Genomic DNA, 19,685 nt, shown 5'->3' with positions numbered 1-19,685 from the left:
CAGAAGTCGACCAAATTCCCTGTTTCTAGGGATAACCAGGGCTGTGGAGCATACTTAAAATGTTCACACAAAAACTCTGTGAAGCTTTTTATCCAAATTGCAATCTCAGAGAACAAATAACAAACTGGTCGAGTATAAACAGAGAAATGTTATTGTTTTGGGAAAAATAAATTTAGAATTTGATGCCAGTAACGTGTTTCAGTAAAGTTGGGACAGGGACATATTTACCACTGTGTTGCATCACCTTTTCTTTCAACAATAAGTGTTCAGGAACTGAGGAAACAAATTGCTGTAGTTTTGAAAGTGAAATGTTTTCCCTTTCTTCCTTGATATAGGATTCCAGCTGCTCAACAGATCAGGGTCTCCTTAGTCGTTTTTTTCATTTCATAATGTGGCAAATGTTTTCAATGGGCGACAGGTCTGGACGGCAGGCAGGTTAGTTTAGGACCCGGACTCTTTTACTATGGAGGCATGCTGTTGTAATACGTGCAGAATGTGTTTTGGCATTGTCTTGCTGAAGTAAGGAAGGTCTTCCTTGAAAAAGACATTGTCTGGATGGCAGCATATGTTGCTCCAAAACCTGTATATACAGCTCCGGAAAAAATTACAAGAGCACTGCACCTTTTTTTTCCTTTCCAAAAAAGCTGAAAAGGTTTTGGAGCAACATATGCTGACGAAACCTGTATATAAAAACATTTCTGAAGCGGGATGTGCATTAATGCACCCCCATACCATCATGGATGCTGGGTTTTGAACTGTGTACTGATGGTCCCTCTCCTCTTCAGTCCAGAGGACGCGGCGTCCATGAGTCGCCACATTTTTTTATTCATTAGACAACAGGACAGTTTTCCAATTGGCATCACTCCATCTCAAATGAACTCGGGCCCAGAGAAGACAGCAGCATTTCCGGATATTTTTTATTTATGGTTTCTTCTTTGCATGGTAAAGTTTTAAGTTGGGTTTGTGGATGCAGCGACATACTGTGCTCACAGACAATGCTTTTCATACGTGTTCCTGGGCCCATGCAGTGATGTCCACTACAGAATCCAGTCTGTTTTTAATGCATTGCCACAGGAGGCCATCCAATCTTGGTTTTCAGCCTTGTCCCTTGCGTACAGAGATTTCTCTGGATTCTCAGATTTTTTTTAATGATATTAGGTACCATATATGATTAGATCCCAAAACTCTGGAATTTTACGCTGAAAAAAGTTATTCTTAAATTTGTGCACTATTTGACCACGCAGTCTTTCGCAGAATGGTCAACCCCTCCCCATCTTTAGTTCTGAAAGACTCATCTTCTCCGCTCTTTTTATACCCAGACATTTTACTGACCTGTTGCCAATTAACTTAATTAATTGTGTGATGTTCCACCAAGTAGTTTTTTAGGACTACACAACTTTTCCACCCTTTTGTTGCCTCTGTCCCAAAATATGGCATAAAATTCAAAGTGAGCATATATTTTTCAAGAAACAACATTTCTCAGTTTCAACATTTGACTTTGTACTATTTTCTATTTAATATAGGGTTTCTGTTTTTCTTTTCATTTTACAAAGTGTCCCAACTTTTTTGGAAATTGGGGTTGTGTAAATAAAAACTATTTTTATAGTAAGTAAGAATAAATGCTATGCTTCTAGTTCTCTTGCTTTATTATGAAAGATAATGTTATTTAATCGAGATTTAGTGGACTACAAGATACATGTAGACAATTGCACAGCAGAAATGATGAGTAAGACAGTTATATAAGTATTGTCATGGACAATGTTTTTAAACTGTTGTTTCACCTAGCTATCCAGAAGTGGCAGTGTAGTAGCAAACTAGATTTTATATTTTCACACAATGGGTTAGATGTAAATGAGAGAAAAATTATTAAATATATATATATATTTTTCCTTTTAAAACAGATTAAAATGGCATTATATAACATTAAATAACATATACATATATATATAATGGCCTTTTAGTGTGTTTTAAAAATAAATAGGTAATTCCAGAGTTTTCAACTGGGTTTAAGTAGGTTGGACCTATTTTGTCCAGATTATGACCATGACGAGATATCATTATAATCTGACCATTCATCTTGGTAAGTGGTTGGGCTCTGGAACACCTATCAATCAGTAAGGTGTGTATATGTAAATACATTAAAATTGGTTTCCTCAGAGTGAGCATTTCAAATTGCTCTTCTTATTATCAGTAAATAAAGAAACACAGTAATTACTTAAACATTCATTTGTGAGCAATACACTGGCAAAGACAAAACAATTGTAAGTCACTCCGGATGAGAGTATCTGCTAAATGACCAAAATGCAAATGTGATTATAGAAGACTGAATAACAGACTGAACCTGAGTAAACTCACCTCGTTCAGTTCCGTCTCTGTGTTTAGGAATTCAGTCACCCCGCTGATTAGCTTCGAATTCATGAATAAAGCCTCTCCATACCTAAACGAGGACATCGGTGAAAAGGAAACCTTTTTTCAAACACTGTTGTTTCCCTGAACGCTATTCCAAAGCACTCTTGGGCAGAGCAACAAACAGCAGCTGAATTCCATTAACTTTACAGTAGCTGTAATCTACTTAGAATTTAGTATAAACCAACAATAAGATTAATTGCAATGATTGGTAAACAGATATTGCATTAGGAGCAAAAAATATAACCTCATTAAAAACACATAAAATGAGTTACACTCAGGGTCTCTGACAAGTTTTATTTGAGTCAAGGACATCTCATTTCTGGCTTACATGATGATTTTAATTGTATTTAGTGATACCAAAAGGTGTTGTAGAGTGTGAATTGCACCTTGAATTTGAGGGGATCTTCTGTGTGTGTGCAGGCACTTGCATAAACCTCTGCTGCGAGCCTAATAGTAAAGACATGTCTTTCAACTGTAAAAACAAATAACCTGAGCGCACCATGAAGCCAACCAGTCATGATGTTTTCTTCCAACAGTAAAACATATCACTTCAAAAAGTAGGCTGTCACCTCACATCCTAAAAACATTTTGGTAACATTTTTGTAAATGAACAACAGACTTTGTTTGTAAATCTTTGTTTCTCTTTTAACAACTATTGTATCAAGATTTGATCTGCTGGCTGTAATTAACATGCGCCCCTCTGTCTCTGTGGCAGTGATTGCATTTTGAACCAATGGAAGAGATATTCGCACCTTGACAATTCTACGATATATGACAACTAACCGGACAGTAGCACCGAAAAAGGTGAACACCTTTTTCTCTGTGTTTTTTTCCCTGGTAGTTCCAATTCAAACCGCTTAAAAATGGTACCTAACTCTGTACCTGGAAAATTCCCAATCACATTGATTTGTCAGTCACATCTTCTCTTGTATCCCTCTCAAAGCTCATTTGGTCAGGTCATATCCTGTTCCCCTTCTTTTCCAATGGGTTTTGAGAAAGAGTCAAGAGAAGAAGGCAAAGATTCAAGTACATTCGATTGAGATTCTGTCCTTGTGTCCAATGCTCCTCACCTCCCTATCCTAGAACATTGGAAGAGAGGCGTGAAAGGACCTCCCCTTGAGCACCAATGTACTTGCAAAGAGAGGGAAGGTGTGCTGGGAACAACACAGAGGAAGCCTCAAGTGTTAATTTATTATAATAATTTCATTGTGGATTATTATTGATGTCGTGGTCTGATCATCCCATATAGTGTTGCCACACCCTTCAAAATGTGTTGTTTTTTCGGTTAAATAACAATGAACAGACTGTGGGCAAACGCAGGTCAAATTTAGTAACGGAGTGTCTGTGGAAATCATTTACCGCGAATTCAGGACGTCCCACTTCTCTCTGAAGTACCTCCAGGCCAGCTGTCTGCCGTGGGGGTTCCGTCCCACGTGGATGATGACATCAATGACGTCTTGATCCGGCACCAGATCCGAACTCAGAGACAGATTGAGCAGCCTGGAGGAAAAGAAGAGGAGGACAGTGTCTAAAAACCACCCTTCCCATACGGGAAACCGATTTATCTTGGGAAACGTCCCAGTGTGGTCCGAACTTACAAGAAGACATTATAAACTCCTTGAAAGTTAAGCAGTTTAATGCAGTGTTCACGCCGCGCATCGTCCAAATTATCTGAAAAGGCACCAGCGAAGAAAGTACGACTTCAATAATTTCATTTTCAGAAACACTTTTAGACTGCAGAGCCTCGATGATCATAAACATCCAGCGAGAGACAATGCCTCACAAACATCTTGTCCCATCCAGAGGTACCTCTGCTGAAGTAAACACAGTCTGCTATTAAAGTAGAAAATACATAAATACATTAGGGCCGACTCAGTCACCGAAGGAGAACGCGGGAATTCAATTACCAAAATACGGTTTTAATACCATGTGTCAGCAGCCTGAGTCAGTGTGAACCCGATGAGACTGTATTAAATGTAGATATAGCCACTTATGCAAATGAGCGTAAAATGTCAAGCAGGCAAAAAAAGACTGAAGATATTAGACAAGACAGCGCCACGGTACACATTTTCAATTTGCAATTACATGCAGTGAGAGTAGAAGTGCTACATGGTGGTCTTGAGAAACCTTAACTCTTTTTGTTGGTTCTGAAATATTCCCCCTTCGCCGTCGTACTCTGTTCATTATCTTCCTGTATATGTTGGTTAAGTTCACACTGCAACCAATCGACTGTATGAAACTCTTTTAAACCACGAAGATGAGGATGACTGTCCCAGCGTTTAAGCATTTATCGTATCACTTATGTTAGATCCATTATAATACTTAGTGGACAGATTTAACTTGATTTAACTCAACACAGCGATATTCATTCAGCGAAAAAAATAAATGTTCAAGTCTCTAGTTAAGCCAATGTATTATGTTATCAGGATGCTTTTGCATTATTGATGCAATATTTCAATCAATCCATCACCATTATATTAATTTCAAAATCAGTTTTATTATATATTGCTTAAATAAACACCTTGCCTAAAACCCCAAAGGCAAAAATGTACATAGATGCCCAGTTGCTGGGAACCACCAAGAAAACAAAACACCAAGGAACACTAAAAAGAAAGGCACCCTGGAATAACCTTAGAGAGAAGCCAGGCTCTGGGTAAAAGTGGTCAAATAAATTGGTCACATTAACTTTAAGACTGGTGTTGGGTACTGTATGAAAACCTACAAGTACTACCACTGGAATGCCCTCACTTCTCTAAATTAAAACCAATGGTAAGTTGTGCGTCTTGTTTTAAGGTGTAGAGAGGCGTTTAGTACGTTGTAAATCATAGCTGGCACGTGTTACAACCTGCCACAATAACACTGTACCAGCTACTGTTTGCAAAGGGATCAAATGCCCATCTAAACATGCACGCGATGGGAGTTAAATATTAATTTATGAAACGTGATTAAAATGACATTAGAAAATGTACTGGTTTTCAGTCGACTGATACTAATGACGGGCAATAACCGAAACTAATAAAGGATGAAATTACTAACGTAACCTAAATCAACGCTGAATCTTAAAGCAGCTTCCAAAACGATCACCCCGTGTAAACAAAGACACACCCTTTGGTCTGCTGTTCTGTTCTCTGATTTTAAAGCACATGTTCCCCCAAACCCCCTGGGGGCCCGATTACCACATCGGAATCCCAAACCCAAAATAGTATGGGCCCCCCCCCCCCCCAAAACAGGAAATGATTCCACCCCCAAGGCCTCAGCGAGTGTAAAAGGTTGCTAACGGTGTTGTGCCAGGGTTATCTAATGTTAGAGCCGGCTGAACACTGTCTACCAAGACAGGCAGCGTTTATCCAGCCGCTGAGATCAGAACATGCATTAATAAAAACATGGAGGACAGGGATACAATTTACTGCAAGGGTGCCGAAGGAGACTGGAATCAATACTAAATGCAAGGCAGCATCCACCCCGCCCCCCCCCAGCCACTGAGATGCTCTCATCCACCCTGTCCAGTTTTCATGGCTGTAGATGGAGTATTACTTATGTGTCTAAGATAACCGTCTATACACACACACACACACACGTGCACACACACACACAGATGTAATCACAGACATGGGTCTTATTTTCCACCTGCCTGCGGTGGGGAAAGAAAAGTGTGCCTCAAAGCCCTAAATAAATAATTTGGAGTGAGACTCCATTCCAGCGTCTGCTAAACCAGATCTGGGGCCAGCGGTGGTTTATAGCTCACCATACCACTCTTAGGGATTTATCAAACAACGCCACATTAATCTCATCAGCAACAGAGCCATTATCTGTCAACTAGCAGACCCATTCCTTGTATGGACGGTAGGCTTTGAAAATACATGTTATGTCCGTCAGGCTATTTCCAGCTGCAGGGAAGAGATTAGGCCTACCGTACAGGCCCAATTAAACACTATTAAAACCAAGTTACAATGTGTCAATAACCACATTTCCGTCCACAGTCTTCACGTGAAGTCATGGAGTAAAAAATAAACTAAAAAATGCAACAGGTTTGATGGAAATGGGACAGGCCTGTTAAAAAGTATGATTGTTTACAGACAATTTGGTGTTCTGAGTGATAGGACATCTTTTTTTTTTGTAATAAATGACGACGCAAATACAGACAGAAAAACAGCTATATCAAAGTAAGGTAAACATGGAGCCACAAGATGATTGCGTTCTGTGGTGCTCCCACCACAACTCCTGAAAACCTATTAGGCTACAAATGAAATAAGTTATAATGATCTTCACCGGGGAAATGAGCTTGATGCTCCTTTAAATAATTAGGCTTGTATCTAGTGACATGATGATTTATGTGTGGCTGCTATACAACAAACAAAAATAATCACGCTTCTGTTTTTCCCCCCACAATCTTTCATCATGTAGCTAAGAGCAGCCTGTCCTCTATGACCTGGCTGAAGCACAGGTACCGGGCTGATCACCAGCGATGTCAACTGAGACCATGCAATCAAGGTTTTCAGACAAATTTTTTTTTTTTGGGGGTCAGCCCCAAATCTATAGTGCTATTGTAAAAAATAAAAAAGTGAGCGGTAACGAGGGCACGGCTTAGCTCTTCAGTTCACAGAGCTGTGGGTACATTGTACTGTATAAGACCTCAGACCTTTCTGGCCAAAGCAATTGCTGCTTGCGCTCAATAAACCCTTCTGACTGGGCCACTGCACTGCTTTAAGATATGCATAGGGACATGTCTGGATAAATAAGTGGTGGATTTCAGATGGGAGTATATGGTTAAAATACATCAGGGAAAAGTTAACCGAGTCAAGATGAGTGAATAGGATCATTAGTTGAGGTTGCTCAGCCATTAACAGAGCTGATCAGATAATCTTGCTGGCATTTTATGTTATTATTCACTTATTTTGTTGCCTGAGCAAATTTCAGCCAGAAGCCAAAATATGATTATCAATCAGTGGAATTTAATAAAACTCCATCTTCATTTGTAGCCTATAAGCTATCTGGTAATTAATCTACGGCTAGAGAAATAAATTGAGATGCATCGAATATCTGTTTGTGTGCTTATCTATCACTTACCAAAAACATTTGGAATAATGTAACCCATGCTGTTAAAAATAATTGATTGGCTTTAATTGTAGGTTATTTAAATATTATTGTGGCCTTCAATGAGCAAACAAACAATATAACATTATGGGGTTACTGACCACCACATTATATTACATTAGCCCAACATACTTTAGTAAGAAGTGTTGGTTATTTAGCTTAAAGGGAGGAGAGCATACAGAAAAAACTGCCACAGAATGTTGGAGGTGCTGTGGAATCAACTGAAATACATTTGCCAAATGACCCTGTTTATTTAAGTCTCTCTGAACAGAAACAACTAAAACCAACAAACAGAGATATTTAGCTACAGCGGATCAATGGCTGCTTTCATAAAATTGCTTTTGATTGTGTTTTGTCACATCACCTTTCGGCCAATCAACGGGGAGCCTCTGAGCACGCACAGGACATATGAATCAGCTGGTTTGTCCTGATCTTCCAAGGCACAGCACACAGACACCAAAAAGCCTTTCAAATATATATCAAAACACAATTACAGGAAAAACCGTTTGGTTGAGTCAGTGTTACTGGACATGTTTTATTGATCTCAGTGACCTATAATGTTGCCTGTATCACTGGCTCTCACACCTCTCATGGGAATCCACAGACGTCTCACAATTTGGTTGCAACCCTGAACTAGATCATCTGAATCAGGTGGTCAAGGGGCCTGATGATTAGCTTAGTCGGTTCAGGTGTGTTAGCTCTGGAACACATTGACCGAGCGCCCCTGGGAGAGGTATGAAAACCGCTGACCTAAATCAGCGACATAGCAGCCTGTTGTTCTGTATTTTGCGTGAGACTCAAACATAGTATGTGAAATGGTTTAGAATAGCATTCAACTATTCCAGAAGATATCGATCATATGCAAGCGCTGTGATGCGCTGTGAGATAAAGGTGTTTCTCACGGGCCTTTGTGGCTGTGGCCCGAATCACACACTGCTCTACTGACCGAGCACTACATTCAACCAGAGGCCCACAGGCTACAGGAGCGCTCCACGGAGAGTGCAGGGTGATATTGGTGATGCAGGACATTGTGAAGTAAATGATTCCTTCCAATGAAACCGGCCCCTGAGCTCCGGCAGCTTAATCCTCCGCTAGCTGGCGTCTTTCTGGTCCCGCGGAGCGCAACGGAGACATTATTTCCCCCGGTCGCTGGGAGAATATCACGGCTGTCCCATGAACCCCGCCTCCTATTGTGCCCCGCCACGGCGCACGCGGCGGATTGGGGAGCGAGGAGGTCGTGTTGGCGAGTGCCACGGAGACACAGACACGCATGCATTGTGGCGTAGCTTAGTGTGTGGCACATTGTCTTATTCTTTTTATTCTTGGCACACACAACGAGAGTGGGGGGTGTACGTTGGCAAACGCACCCCCGCCACACACACACACACACCCGTGCCAATCCTCAGGAGACCTGTGTTAGCAGGGCTTGTTACTGTTTCTCCGGTCCGCTGGTTCACAGCCACATGCTCTCTGCTCCACTGGCAGTGCCTTGACGCCATTGTGCCTTAATGCTCAGCTGCTCTGTGCCCTCATGCTCTGTCCCGGTGCCCCCCGGTGCTCCTCGTTGGCTCGTCTTTGGAAAACACGCACACTCATGCAAATGAAGCAGCCGGGGAACGGCTGTGAGACGTCCTCAGTCAAATATTAGGACTGTTCTATTGTTTTCTCTCCCCGGCAGTTTCATTAGTCCCAGGTGACGTGAGCTGCCAAGCAAGGATGGGGACAGAAAATACACAAGGGCAAGCTCTTCCTGCAAAAAGGTTTTTTCAAACCGCGGCAAAAATATAGCTATCATTTGACAGTCGCTGAATTCCTATGACAATCAACACTATCATTGGCTATGGTTCTCATCGGTTCTGAAAGCATAGGGACTAGGCTCTAAGACCGTGGAGGGGTTCAGCCGATGTAGCTGAACTCCACTCTCATTCCTCTGACAACCACTTTACATACTAAGTACCCACGTTCCAGCTTGGGCCAGCACTTCCAGCGTGATGCAACGAGACTTGACAGCAGGTGTTTGCACACAGCAGAACTAGAATAATTCAGCGGCGTCTTCACCCTCTAGCTTTGGCAACGCAGCGCGGCGAAAATCCATACGTCACGCCGACTGTGGATTGGCTCTCGTGTGTATGGGGGCGGGGTACCCCTGCGTGAGACCTTTTGTTGTGCTCTGACACACCTAGCGACTGTCAGAACACGCTAACACACGTGTGTTTGCGCACCACCTGGACTGCACGCCCACGGCACCGATTTATTCCAAGCGCTAAGAAGAGTGTGGATACTGGAAAAGATACTGGAATAAGCTAATCAAGGCTTATGTGAGTTCCGGGCTGACTGGCATTGGCTTGCTATTGGCCTTTGCTCGTATGGTTCTATCCAATAAGATGTAAAGGCTTATTTGATACGCATGAATGTAGAAGGAGCCCATGCTGTGCTATAAAATAGTTCTGAATGCTAGCCCCGTATTAGGGGAATGCCATGATCTAGGATATATTATATACCGTGTATGTATATATATATATATATATATATATATATATATATATATATATACACACACACTTTTTAAGTAATTAGGGCCCAAAGTGTGTGTTATAAGGCCAATATACACACAGCTAATAGCCATTCTTAGGCATTACACAACACAGAGTGCCTGGATACCGCCCGTCACCTTGGTATACTGGCAATGTACCGCAAACCCTAGATATACCTTACCGCGGTGAACCGGCACCCAACGCAACAAAAGCAATTACATGACATCATCACCAAGGCATACGGTCCCACATACCACGGCTTTCGGCCAATCTGTATTCAGTGCTTGAACCTCCCGGCTTGTAATATACTACATGCCGTGTACCCCAGGGTCAGCGCGGAGCAGCTCAGTGGATCTACAGTCCAAGTACCGGGAGGGTTTAGAGGGAGCAGCCCCTTGCTGCGGACGACTCGAGGGCATTGCAATATGTCATCCACGTCGCCCGGCTATTTCTAGTATTTAACAGAAAAGGGAATGAGGCCAAGGCCAATGATGTGTAGCCCGTGGACAGATCCAGAGCGACCCCCCCCCCCCCTCACTCCACTGGTTCAAGGCTGCCATGTGTGGGGACGGCAGGGGGCGACTGGACAGAGAAGGCCTGGCTTAATCCCCTGACCTTTCCAAGTCGGCAAACCAAAAGTGACTTAAGCCTTAATGTCATACGTTCATAGTACTGAGTCGACTCTTTTCGCTGGTCCTCGACTCAGTGCCACGGTTACAGATAAAGCCTGGAGCTGTTGAGATTTTCCCGACGAACAAGCAATAAGGTGCAGTGATGAGTCAGTGAATCTCCGGTTGAGCAGAAATGCATTGTGAACATCCATGTGACAGGAACAATAGAGTTATCTAGCAGTGAGGCCGTGCAGTTACCAGTCAGGAGACTGTCTTAATGCCTGGTCCCTCCATGGATAAAAAATTTGTTCTGAAGTCCATTTTTGGTGTATATTTTAAGTGACTTACCAGTTGAGCAGGAATGCATTGTTGATTTCCATGAGAGAGAACATTAAAGCCATGTTCTGCTGTAGTGGGTGAATGACTCAGCCAGAGCAAGTTGTTTCTTTGTGGAACCATCTATTGATGGGAATTAGCGCCAGTGCAATCAAGCAGTGGATCGTACTGTGGTACATCTTAGCATATCAGTGTGATTGCATGGCAAAGAAACGTAACATTAATAATAAATCTAGAGCAGCAACACTGATTTACACACCGGTTTACACTGATATACACACCGGTTGACACTGATTTACACACCGGTTGACACTGATTTACACACCGGTTGACACTGATTTACACACCGGTTGACACTGATTTACACACCGGTTGACACTGATTTACACACCGGTTGACACTGATTTACACACCGGTTGACACTGATTTACACACCGGTTGACACTGATTTACACACCGGTTGACACTGATTTACACACCGGTTGAGCAGGAAGCCGTTGTCGCTGCAGGTGAGTGCCTCCAGGAGGACCTTCTTCTCTGAGATGGCTGTGGATGAGTGGAACTTCATCCAGATGAACTCCCATACGTCCTCGTCCATCAGGGACACGCCTGTACAGTACACGATGTCTCGCACATTAGGCGGTATTCTGTGGGGAGAGGAACACACACACATCACACGAATGAATGACTAAACCTCTTATAAGATGGATCTATTATAATAAATCATATAATTATGAATCATATAATTGTCTTTTTATTTCATGCAATTATAATAAAGACGATTACTTGCTGTTTGTTCCAACTGGTGACATTGCAGTTCTCCCTCGCATATGACATATATACAGCCCTGGAAAAAATGGCACCTTTTTCTTACCTTTCCAAAAAAGTTCAAAAGGAAGGTTTTGAATGAGGAACATAAGGGTTAAAATAAAGAGACCACTGCAAATTTAATACTTCTGTTCCTCACTCAAAACTTTCCTTATTTTAAAAGGAAAGAAAAAGGAGCAGTGGTCTCTTAATTTTTTACAGAGCTGTATATATGTATATATATATATATAAATAATATATAAAAACATATATATATAAAAAGGGTTTAGCGCGATAGTGTCCCCTACACCAGAGAGAGATTGCCTGCTTTAAACAACAGAATAACACTGGCGGTCATCCAAATCATTGGCCCACATTGCAACTGTGAACACATAAACTACTTAACTCACGATAGCAAAGCGATACAGAAAAATTCAACCATTCAGGAAATCGACAGTGTTCCGTTCAAGGCTATGCTAACGCTAAAACACATTGGGGCGTTGTTAGCTGTGAGCCAGGCTCAATTAAACTCAACCGATAAATCGTTTTAGATGCTCCATTCATGAAAAGGCATCGGCACACAATCCTGCACAAAAAAATACACATTCACACACACACACACACTCACACACATACTATACATACATACTCCCTCAACCACACATGCATACACCACACACAGCTACTAAGATTAGCTTTTAGCTGCACCTGAAATACATTTCTGCTGAACTGCGTATGTGATTTTGATTTGATGTCACGCCACCGTGTTTGTCCTAAGTACTTAGGTATGGTATTTTTGTGTCACACTGTGCGAAATTAAAGCTAGAACCATATGGATGGTTCATTCCTGTGACTGATGACTCAATGATTGTGGCCCATACATCTCTGGGGCCGCGGCAGGTTTACTCAATGAGTTTTCGGTGTACAAACCTTTGTGTGCAAATAGCTTAGCGACAAAACTGAACCGCTCTCAAATGTATGAACCGGGCAATCAATACTAACACTGACCATCTATGAGAGTAAAAGTGATGGTATTAACTGTGTTTCAAGCAATTACTCAAAGTGTTTGTTTCGCAGTTGCATTAATACCAAGTGAGATAAACAAGATCACATTTCAGGTTCCCTCTGAGTTAGACTGTCGAACTACGCTCAAATTCTAAAATCTGACCCGTCGAGGCATGGACTCCACTAGACCTCTGAAGGTGTGCTGTGGTATCTGGCACCAAGACGTTAGCAGCAGATCCTTTAAGTCCTGTAAGTTGCAAATGGCGCCTTGTTTTTTTTTTTAGCAATTTGAGCTTGTCTGTTGGATTGGACCACACAGGCCAGCCTTTGTTCCCCACATGCATCAATGAGCCTTGGCCACCCATGACCCTGTCGCCGGTTCACCTCTTTTCCTTCCTTGGACCACTTTTGAAAGGTACTGACCACCGCATACTGGGAACACCCCACAAGAGCTGCAGTTTTGGAGATGCTCTGACCCAGTCGTCTAGGCATCACAATTTGTCCCTTGTCAAAGTCGCTCAGATCCTTACGCTTGTCAATTATTCCGGCTTCACTTGCTGCCTAATATATCCCTCCCACTGACAGGTGCCATGATAACGAGATTATCAGTGTTATTCACTTCACCTGTTAGTGGTCATAATGTTATGGCTGATCGGTGTAAGTATCTTGCAAATTCACTGAATTCCAACCGTAAGATGTAGGTCGTACAGTGGCCCAACTGGGGATTGGGGTTGAATTGCAGCAGTTCAAGCCAAACTAAAGGTCCATAATGAAGTGTCATGAGTTGGGGTTGTGTTTTCATGCACTGCACAGCACACTTCCAGAATATATTGGGAGAGCGACATTTAGAGGATTCCTCCAGAGGAATCAAGGCTGCCTTTCAGAGACTTTATTTGTGCCTTTGATTTGACATGCCGGTGTTCTGTCAAAATACAGGCTGAAGTACAAGTGTTGATCGAATTCGTCTGAATGTTGAATGGATTAACACTGCCTGGTGGAATATACTATATGCCACAATTATCGACAGCCATCGTAAATATGTGCAAAGAAAGACATATAACCTTTAATCGAGGTTAAAATTGTAAAGGAACAAGAACATATAAAGCAAATTTGAAACGAATATCCTCCCATTGATATACAGTCAAAAGTTTGGACACATTTACCTTTTAACGTACCCATTCACTTGAATAGGTAAGTATGTCCAACTTTTATCGGGTACTGTGTCATTGGAAACTCTTAGGTGGTCATTCATGATTTCCTGTTTCATTGGGGTAAAATAATGGTCTCTCGCCTAAACATTAAATGACAGGGTATGTAGGCTGAGGGGTGTCCAGATGTAAAGCTGGACACCCCTGCTGCAGAGTGGGTTCAAATCCGGCCTTCCGCTCTTCCAGCAATAACTCTCTCCTATATTTTTTTGACGACTCTCCTGTCCAATAAAGCAAAAAAGTGTCTGAAGAAGTCTTTAAATTATAAGCCACTATGGCGCATCGATGAGTTACACAGTTGAAAGACGTAATTGTTTTTGCGTTTACGCCCAGCGCTAGCCATTAAATATCGTCATTTAACCCGTATATTTCCCTCTCCCTCCCAAATTGCACTCTATTCCCCTACAAGCCCTGGTAGAAAGCAGTGCACTATAAAGGGAATAGGGTGCGGTGTGCGCCAAGTCAGATTAAGAGGTCGTTTAAGATCTAGAGAGCATGTCAAGGACTCTTGAGGTGGAACCGCGGTGTTCTCCCCCTGAGGGAGAGACTACGAAGAGCCAGCTAAATCACACCGGATCAACTCTGATCCGTGAACTACCGAAGCAGTCAGGGCCAGATAGAGGTGACACCTGCACTGCTTCCTGCAGTACATCTCCTATGTTCTGCTCACTTCTGTGATCTTCAGGTACTGCTGCGCAGGGGACAACAGGGCCAGGGGAATTGCAATGGGCAATTTCTGTCTTCTGAAAGGCAACACAAAGAGCCTGTTGGGGCTTGGGTTGTTGGATGTTCCTCCCTAAAAGGAGACCGGGGTTGTAGGGGCATTCCGGGACATTTGTGTAGTAACGGATATGCCAAGACCACTGTTATAGAGAGATGAGGAGGCTGTTGTTATAGAAGTAAGGAGACCGTTGTCATGAGGAGACCATTATCATGAGGAGACCATTGTCATGAGGAGACCATTGTCATGAGGAGACCATTGTCATAAGGAGACCATTGAGACCACTGTTATGAGGAGACCATTGTCATGAGGAGACCATTGTCATAAGGAGACCATTGAGACCACTGTTATGAGGAGACCATTGAGACCACTGTTATGAGGAGACCATTGTCATAAGGAGACCATTATCATGAGGAGACCATTGTCATGAGGAGACCATTGTCATAAGGAGACCATTGAGACCACTGTTATGAGGAGACCATTATCATGGCAGAGATGAGGAAACCGTCGTCATTGTCACATCCGTGCAAGGGTAAGCCGATGTTGTAGATCTGAGGTTTTGTGGCGTGCATCGCCGAGAGCAACAGAGGGAGGGAATTAGACGAGCAACGGATTTAGTGTTTCCATGGACACTTGGTGTTGTGAACGTTGATGTTGGCAAGGTTCTCGAACTCGCCCTATTGATCGCAACTAAAATCTATGCCAAGCCCACTGGGAATCAACAATGGGATATTCTGCTCTGTCAGAAAGGAGGTATTGAAAATTGTGGTTCAAGTGAAAACTGACTCCAACTGTCAGCTATTTTCAGAGGAACAGAGAAGGGCCACTTTGATGGTATCAGAACAGAAGAGGTATCTGTTTGGAATCGGGGAGGAAAACACTTGTAGAACCGGAAATAGAAGCCTCCTCTCTGCATAATACATGAATCCTACTTTGAGCCAGAATGTGCCATTTGTTAACGACAGGCCTATCTGAAATAACAGCACAGTCCCATGGTACACTGCGGCGATTGTAGCCCTCGGGACCACTTGGCGCTTGTCTTACCCCGCTAACGCTAACTCACCTTGTGCTGCTTTTTGATGACCGCCCGAAGCTAGTGCCTAAAGCTTAATGTTTCATCTCACTGAATCGCTAGTCGCTAGCTCTGAACCAATCAGAAAACGGGTGAAGATATTGCGGAGGAGTAGCCTGTGTGAACTGTCTGATCGCCAACCGAGCTGCGCCTGAGCTTTTGCAGCCTTCCCCCAGAGAACTGAACACGCGACATACTGCACCTGTTCTTGTTGCTTGAGATCCAATCAGAGATGAGTGACACGGCCTGCCGGTGACACTGCTTGTTCCCAAAACTGCAGGCCAGCATGATCACCTCCCTCTGCAGCTCTCTATTAACGATCGGAGGGGGAGGGAAAGGCGGGAGGGAAGGAGGGAGGGAGGGAGAGGTGGTAGGGAGAAACAGATGTTGATGAAAGACAGGCAGGGAGGTATGGAAGTGGGAGTGAAGGCGAGAAAGAGAGAGAGAGAGAGAGAGAGAGAGAAGAGAGACATAAAAATGGGCGGGAGGAAAGCGGGACAGAAAAAGTAAGATGGTCCGCGTGGGAGTGACAACAGCACCTAGACCCACCCACTCCTGAGCTGACCGTGAGTGTGACATACTCAATCTGATAAGATGTCTGCAGGATGGACCCGTCGGTGAGAGCTGAGGGCCAGCCCATCTTATGGTACTTAGAGGCCACTTGTTTCAGCACAAAGTCCTGCCGGTGAGAAAAAGAAAAACAAAGTCATTAGCTTTTGTTAGGGGGGGGGGGAGGGCGCAATTGGAGCACGGTTGGCAGTTGACCGTGGATGTAAACTGGAATCCCAAATAACAGCAGGGGTTCAATCCTAATGGCCCGCAAGCAGCGTAATTCACAGAGGTTTTGATATTTTCTAATAAAAAGGCTCTAATCAAGGACAACTGCCTCAGGGTTTGGATTTACTCCAGACTGGCTCCATCGTGGAATTAAACAGGAGGAGGACAGCGAGCAACCATAAAACGGCTAACTGCCGTTAATGACTGTGGCTACGTCCCACTACTCAACCTATTTCCTACAGAGCGCACTACTTCTGACCTGTCGTCTATGAACTCCGGCCCCAAGGAGTGTTCTACCCTGGGATAGGGTGTGATGGAGGACACATCCTATAATTGTGTTGCCTCCGTGAACTACAAAGCAGGTAAGGCCACGGCTAATTTAGCGTAGCATCTCTCCTTCATGGTTCCTTATTGAAACTAGATAATGATTAACATTAGGGCCCGGCCCGGCCGCCAAGAAAATGGATTAGAGGCCTGCAAAACGCACACACACACACACACACACACACACACACACACACACAAACAAGCACACACACACACACACACAAACACAGGTGTCCATGCAAACAGATTAAAACTTCTAACTTTCCTCGTCTCATCCTAGCAGGAGGTGACAACACTTCTGTTCCTGTTGTTCTTTATGTAAATCAACCTATTCCCTATTTAGGGCACGCTACCCACCAATAGGGCATGGCTCAGAAGTAGTACGCTATGTAGGGAATAGGCTGCTATTTGGAAAACAAGCCTGCAACAGATTGATACCTCACAGCTGAACAATGAACACTCCTCAGTCGTGTGTGTTTGCGTGCTTAAATCCGTACATTTCCGTGTGTGTGTGTGTGTATGTGTGTTGTGTGTGTGCTGTGTATCTTGCCAGAACACCAGGCCGTGAATAATCTCCCGCAGCTGTTTATGTCCCTCCTTTTCTCTTTACAACATCTGCTCGGACAGACACTGTAAACAAATTAACCCCGCCCCCAGAGGGGCGGAGACGGCGAACAGACCAGACACTCTCCCTCGCCGTTACCTCGGAAAGGGTCCATCATTAGTGCCGATTTAACAAAGGCTTCATCATCACGTTGTGTGTGTGTGTGTGTGTGTGTGTGGAGTCATGCACAGATATTTGCAGTGGTATGATCATAGAATTACATAGAATAGAATCCACAACATAGGTCACGTGTGCCTACAGCCCATGTAACACAGCAACCTGTGATCTCTGTGGACCTATTTCTCATAATTTATTTCACTGTCAATCAGTTACTCGAAGTGGCTCTCCAGTTGGACACCTCGTGCACTCAGAATAATTCCAGCATAAAAAACAAAGAAGTTTAATGAAAGAACAAATCAAAAAGTGTAATGACATTCCGTGAATGTCGTAAGAACCACTAAACCCTTGTAGCCTGAATAAAAGCATCCACTGCTGTGTTGGTTGTCTCAGCCACTAATCTCCTGCCTTGTTGTCATTGTAGTATTATTGTGAGGTGACAGAACCCCTTTCTGGATCATTCTGGCTTAGTTTCCACACCGGTCTGGGACATAAACGTCTGGCACTCATAATCAGACGGCCGTGTGCAGTAGACCCGATTTGAAATGACGTGGGAATAGAAAAAAAGTCATTAGCAGTTTGATAATTTAACTTTTTCTTTTACTAAATCGTACCTAAATTTAGCTGTTTCCTGTTTTACCGTACCCTTTTGGAATACTCATTTAAATCCCCCCAGCTGAAATGTTTATCAAGTAACAGTTTGACTCAACCAGAAGCCGTGATGAACGCACCCCCTGACACACAGCACACCTTGATCAGAGTCACAGACGCAGGATATTGGCCCACACCGAAGGAAGAGAGTTAGGCTCGGGCTTAGAAGTCAGGGTTAAAGGTCAGAGCCTATGACCTACACTAAAGAGGTTGTAGTCTTCTGTCCGGTCCAGCAGCTTGTCCAGCTGGTACAGGGATCGACTGGCGGCGTGCCAGGGGAGGAACTCTCTCTCCTGCGGGAGGTAGCAGATGATCTGGAGGGGCACATTCTGAGGCAGATAACCGGCCCTGTAGACAGAGCAGAAGAGATATTAAATACCCACTAGGGTTTAAAATAATCAAATACCAGTTTGTCACCCTCTGGTGAAAGCCACATCTCCAAAACAGAAGCTTTTCTGTAAATTTTTAAATGTACCATATTTTCCCATTAGCCCACACACCATTAAGAAACTAAAGATGTTATTGTGAACACATTTGTCTGGTCCTAGATTCGTGAATGGTTCGGAGCACTTTGAAGGGAGTTACTGCTTTCAATACATTTACAGAAAAATAATAAAAGCATAATTGGAGCATTTTAGAGCAGTTCGATGGGACAGGATAAATATAATATACAGGTCAGGCTCAAGACAGTTTCCACTGAGTCTTTCAGTTGGCACCAGCGCATGATTTGGTCGCAACCCCGAAAAATTATCTCATATAATAAATTGAGTAAAAATATATATTATACATATAAACAAATATATTTCTACATGAAGATGAATTCAGTCACTGAATAATATTATATGTGGAGACTACTTTACTTTCCATCTACGATTAGGCTGCTTGCGTTGGTTCATAAGGCTCTGTGTTATTTGTTAAAAACGCAATCATGTTTACGCCTAACAGAGCACATTTTTATTGGGAGCAAAGGCCTCGAAGAGAACATTCAATTGTGATGAGAACTGTGTTTTACCGCATATGTATCAAGGTCTAAAGTTATCATACTGTTTGTTTTTTGAACGTCGGAAGGGAGGAGTCAGTAGGGGAAGGGAGGAGTCAGTAGGGGAAAGGAGGAGTCAGTAGGGGAAGGGAGGAGTCAGTAGGGGAAGGGAGGAGTCAGTAGGGGAAGGGAGGAGTCAGTAGGGGAAGGGAGGAGTCAGTAGGGGAAAGGAGGAGTCAGTAGGGGAAGGAAGGTGTTTTGGGGTAGCTACCTCGCTGTGCAGAGGGAGAGATGGGTGACTTGCTCCATTGGATGTGCAAGTTCTGGTGAGCAGATGGAAGGGGAGAGACAGGTGTACAGCCAGTTCTAGGCATATCAAATACAATTTTGCTTAAGGCCCCCAAAAGGCTAGAGCCGGCCCTGATCCTCCCAG

General features: G+C 43.3%; 1 protein-coding gene across 2 annotated transcripts in view; it reads right to left on the bottom strand.

The window, feature by feature from the left end:
• Positions 1-19,685, bottom strand: part of LOC105023119 (thyrotropin-releasing hormone-degrading ectoenzyme) — a 162,485-nt gene that overhangs the window by 1,750 nt on the left and 141,050 nt on the right. For both annotated transcript variants that reach the window (XM_034287934.1, XM_034287935.1), the window contains 6 exons: positions 18,474-18,621; positions 16,379-16,476; positions 16,000-16,107; positions 11,464-11,631; positions 3,769-3,909; positions 2,356-2,437 (listed from right to left, as the gene is read on the bottom strand). In XM_034287934.1, the coding sequence (XP_034143825.1) occupies positions 2,356-2,437; positions 3,769-3,909; positions 11,464-11,631; positions 16,000-16,107; positions 16,379-16,476; positions 18,474-18,621 (745 nt within the window). The remainder of the gene's footprint in view (positions 1-2,355; positions 2,438-3,768; positions 3,910-11,463; positions 11,632-15,999; positions 16,108-16,378; positions 16,477-18,473; positions 18,622-19,685) is intronic.

Source organism: Esox lucius, chromosome 18 (assembly GCF_011004845.1).
Source record: "Esox lucius isolate fEsoLuc1 chromosome 18, fEsoLuc1.pri, whole genome shotgun sequence".
Classification (NCBI taxonomy): domain Eukaryota; kingdom Metazoa; phylum Chordata; class Actinopteri; order Esociformes; family Esocidae; genus Esox; species Esox lucius.
This window is presented reverse-complemented; position numbering and strand designations above follow the sequence as displayed.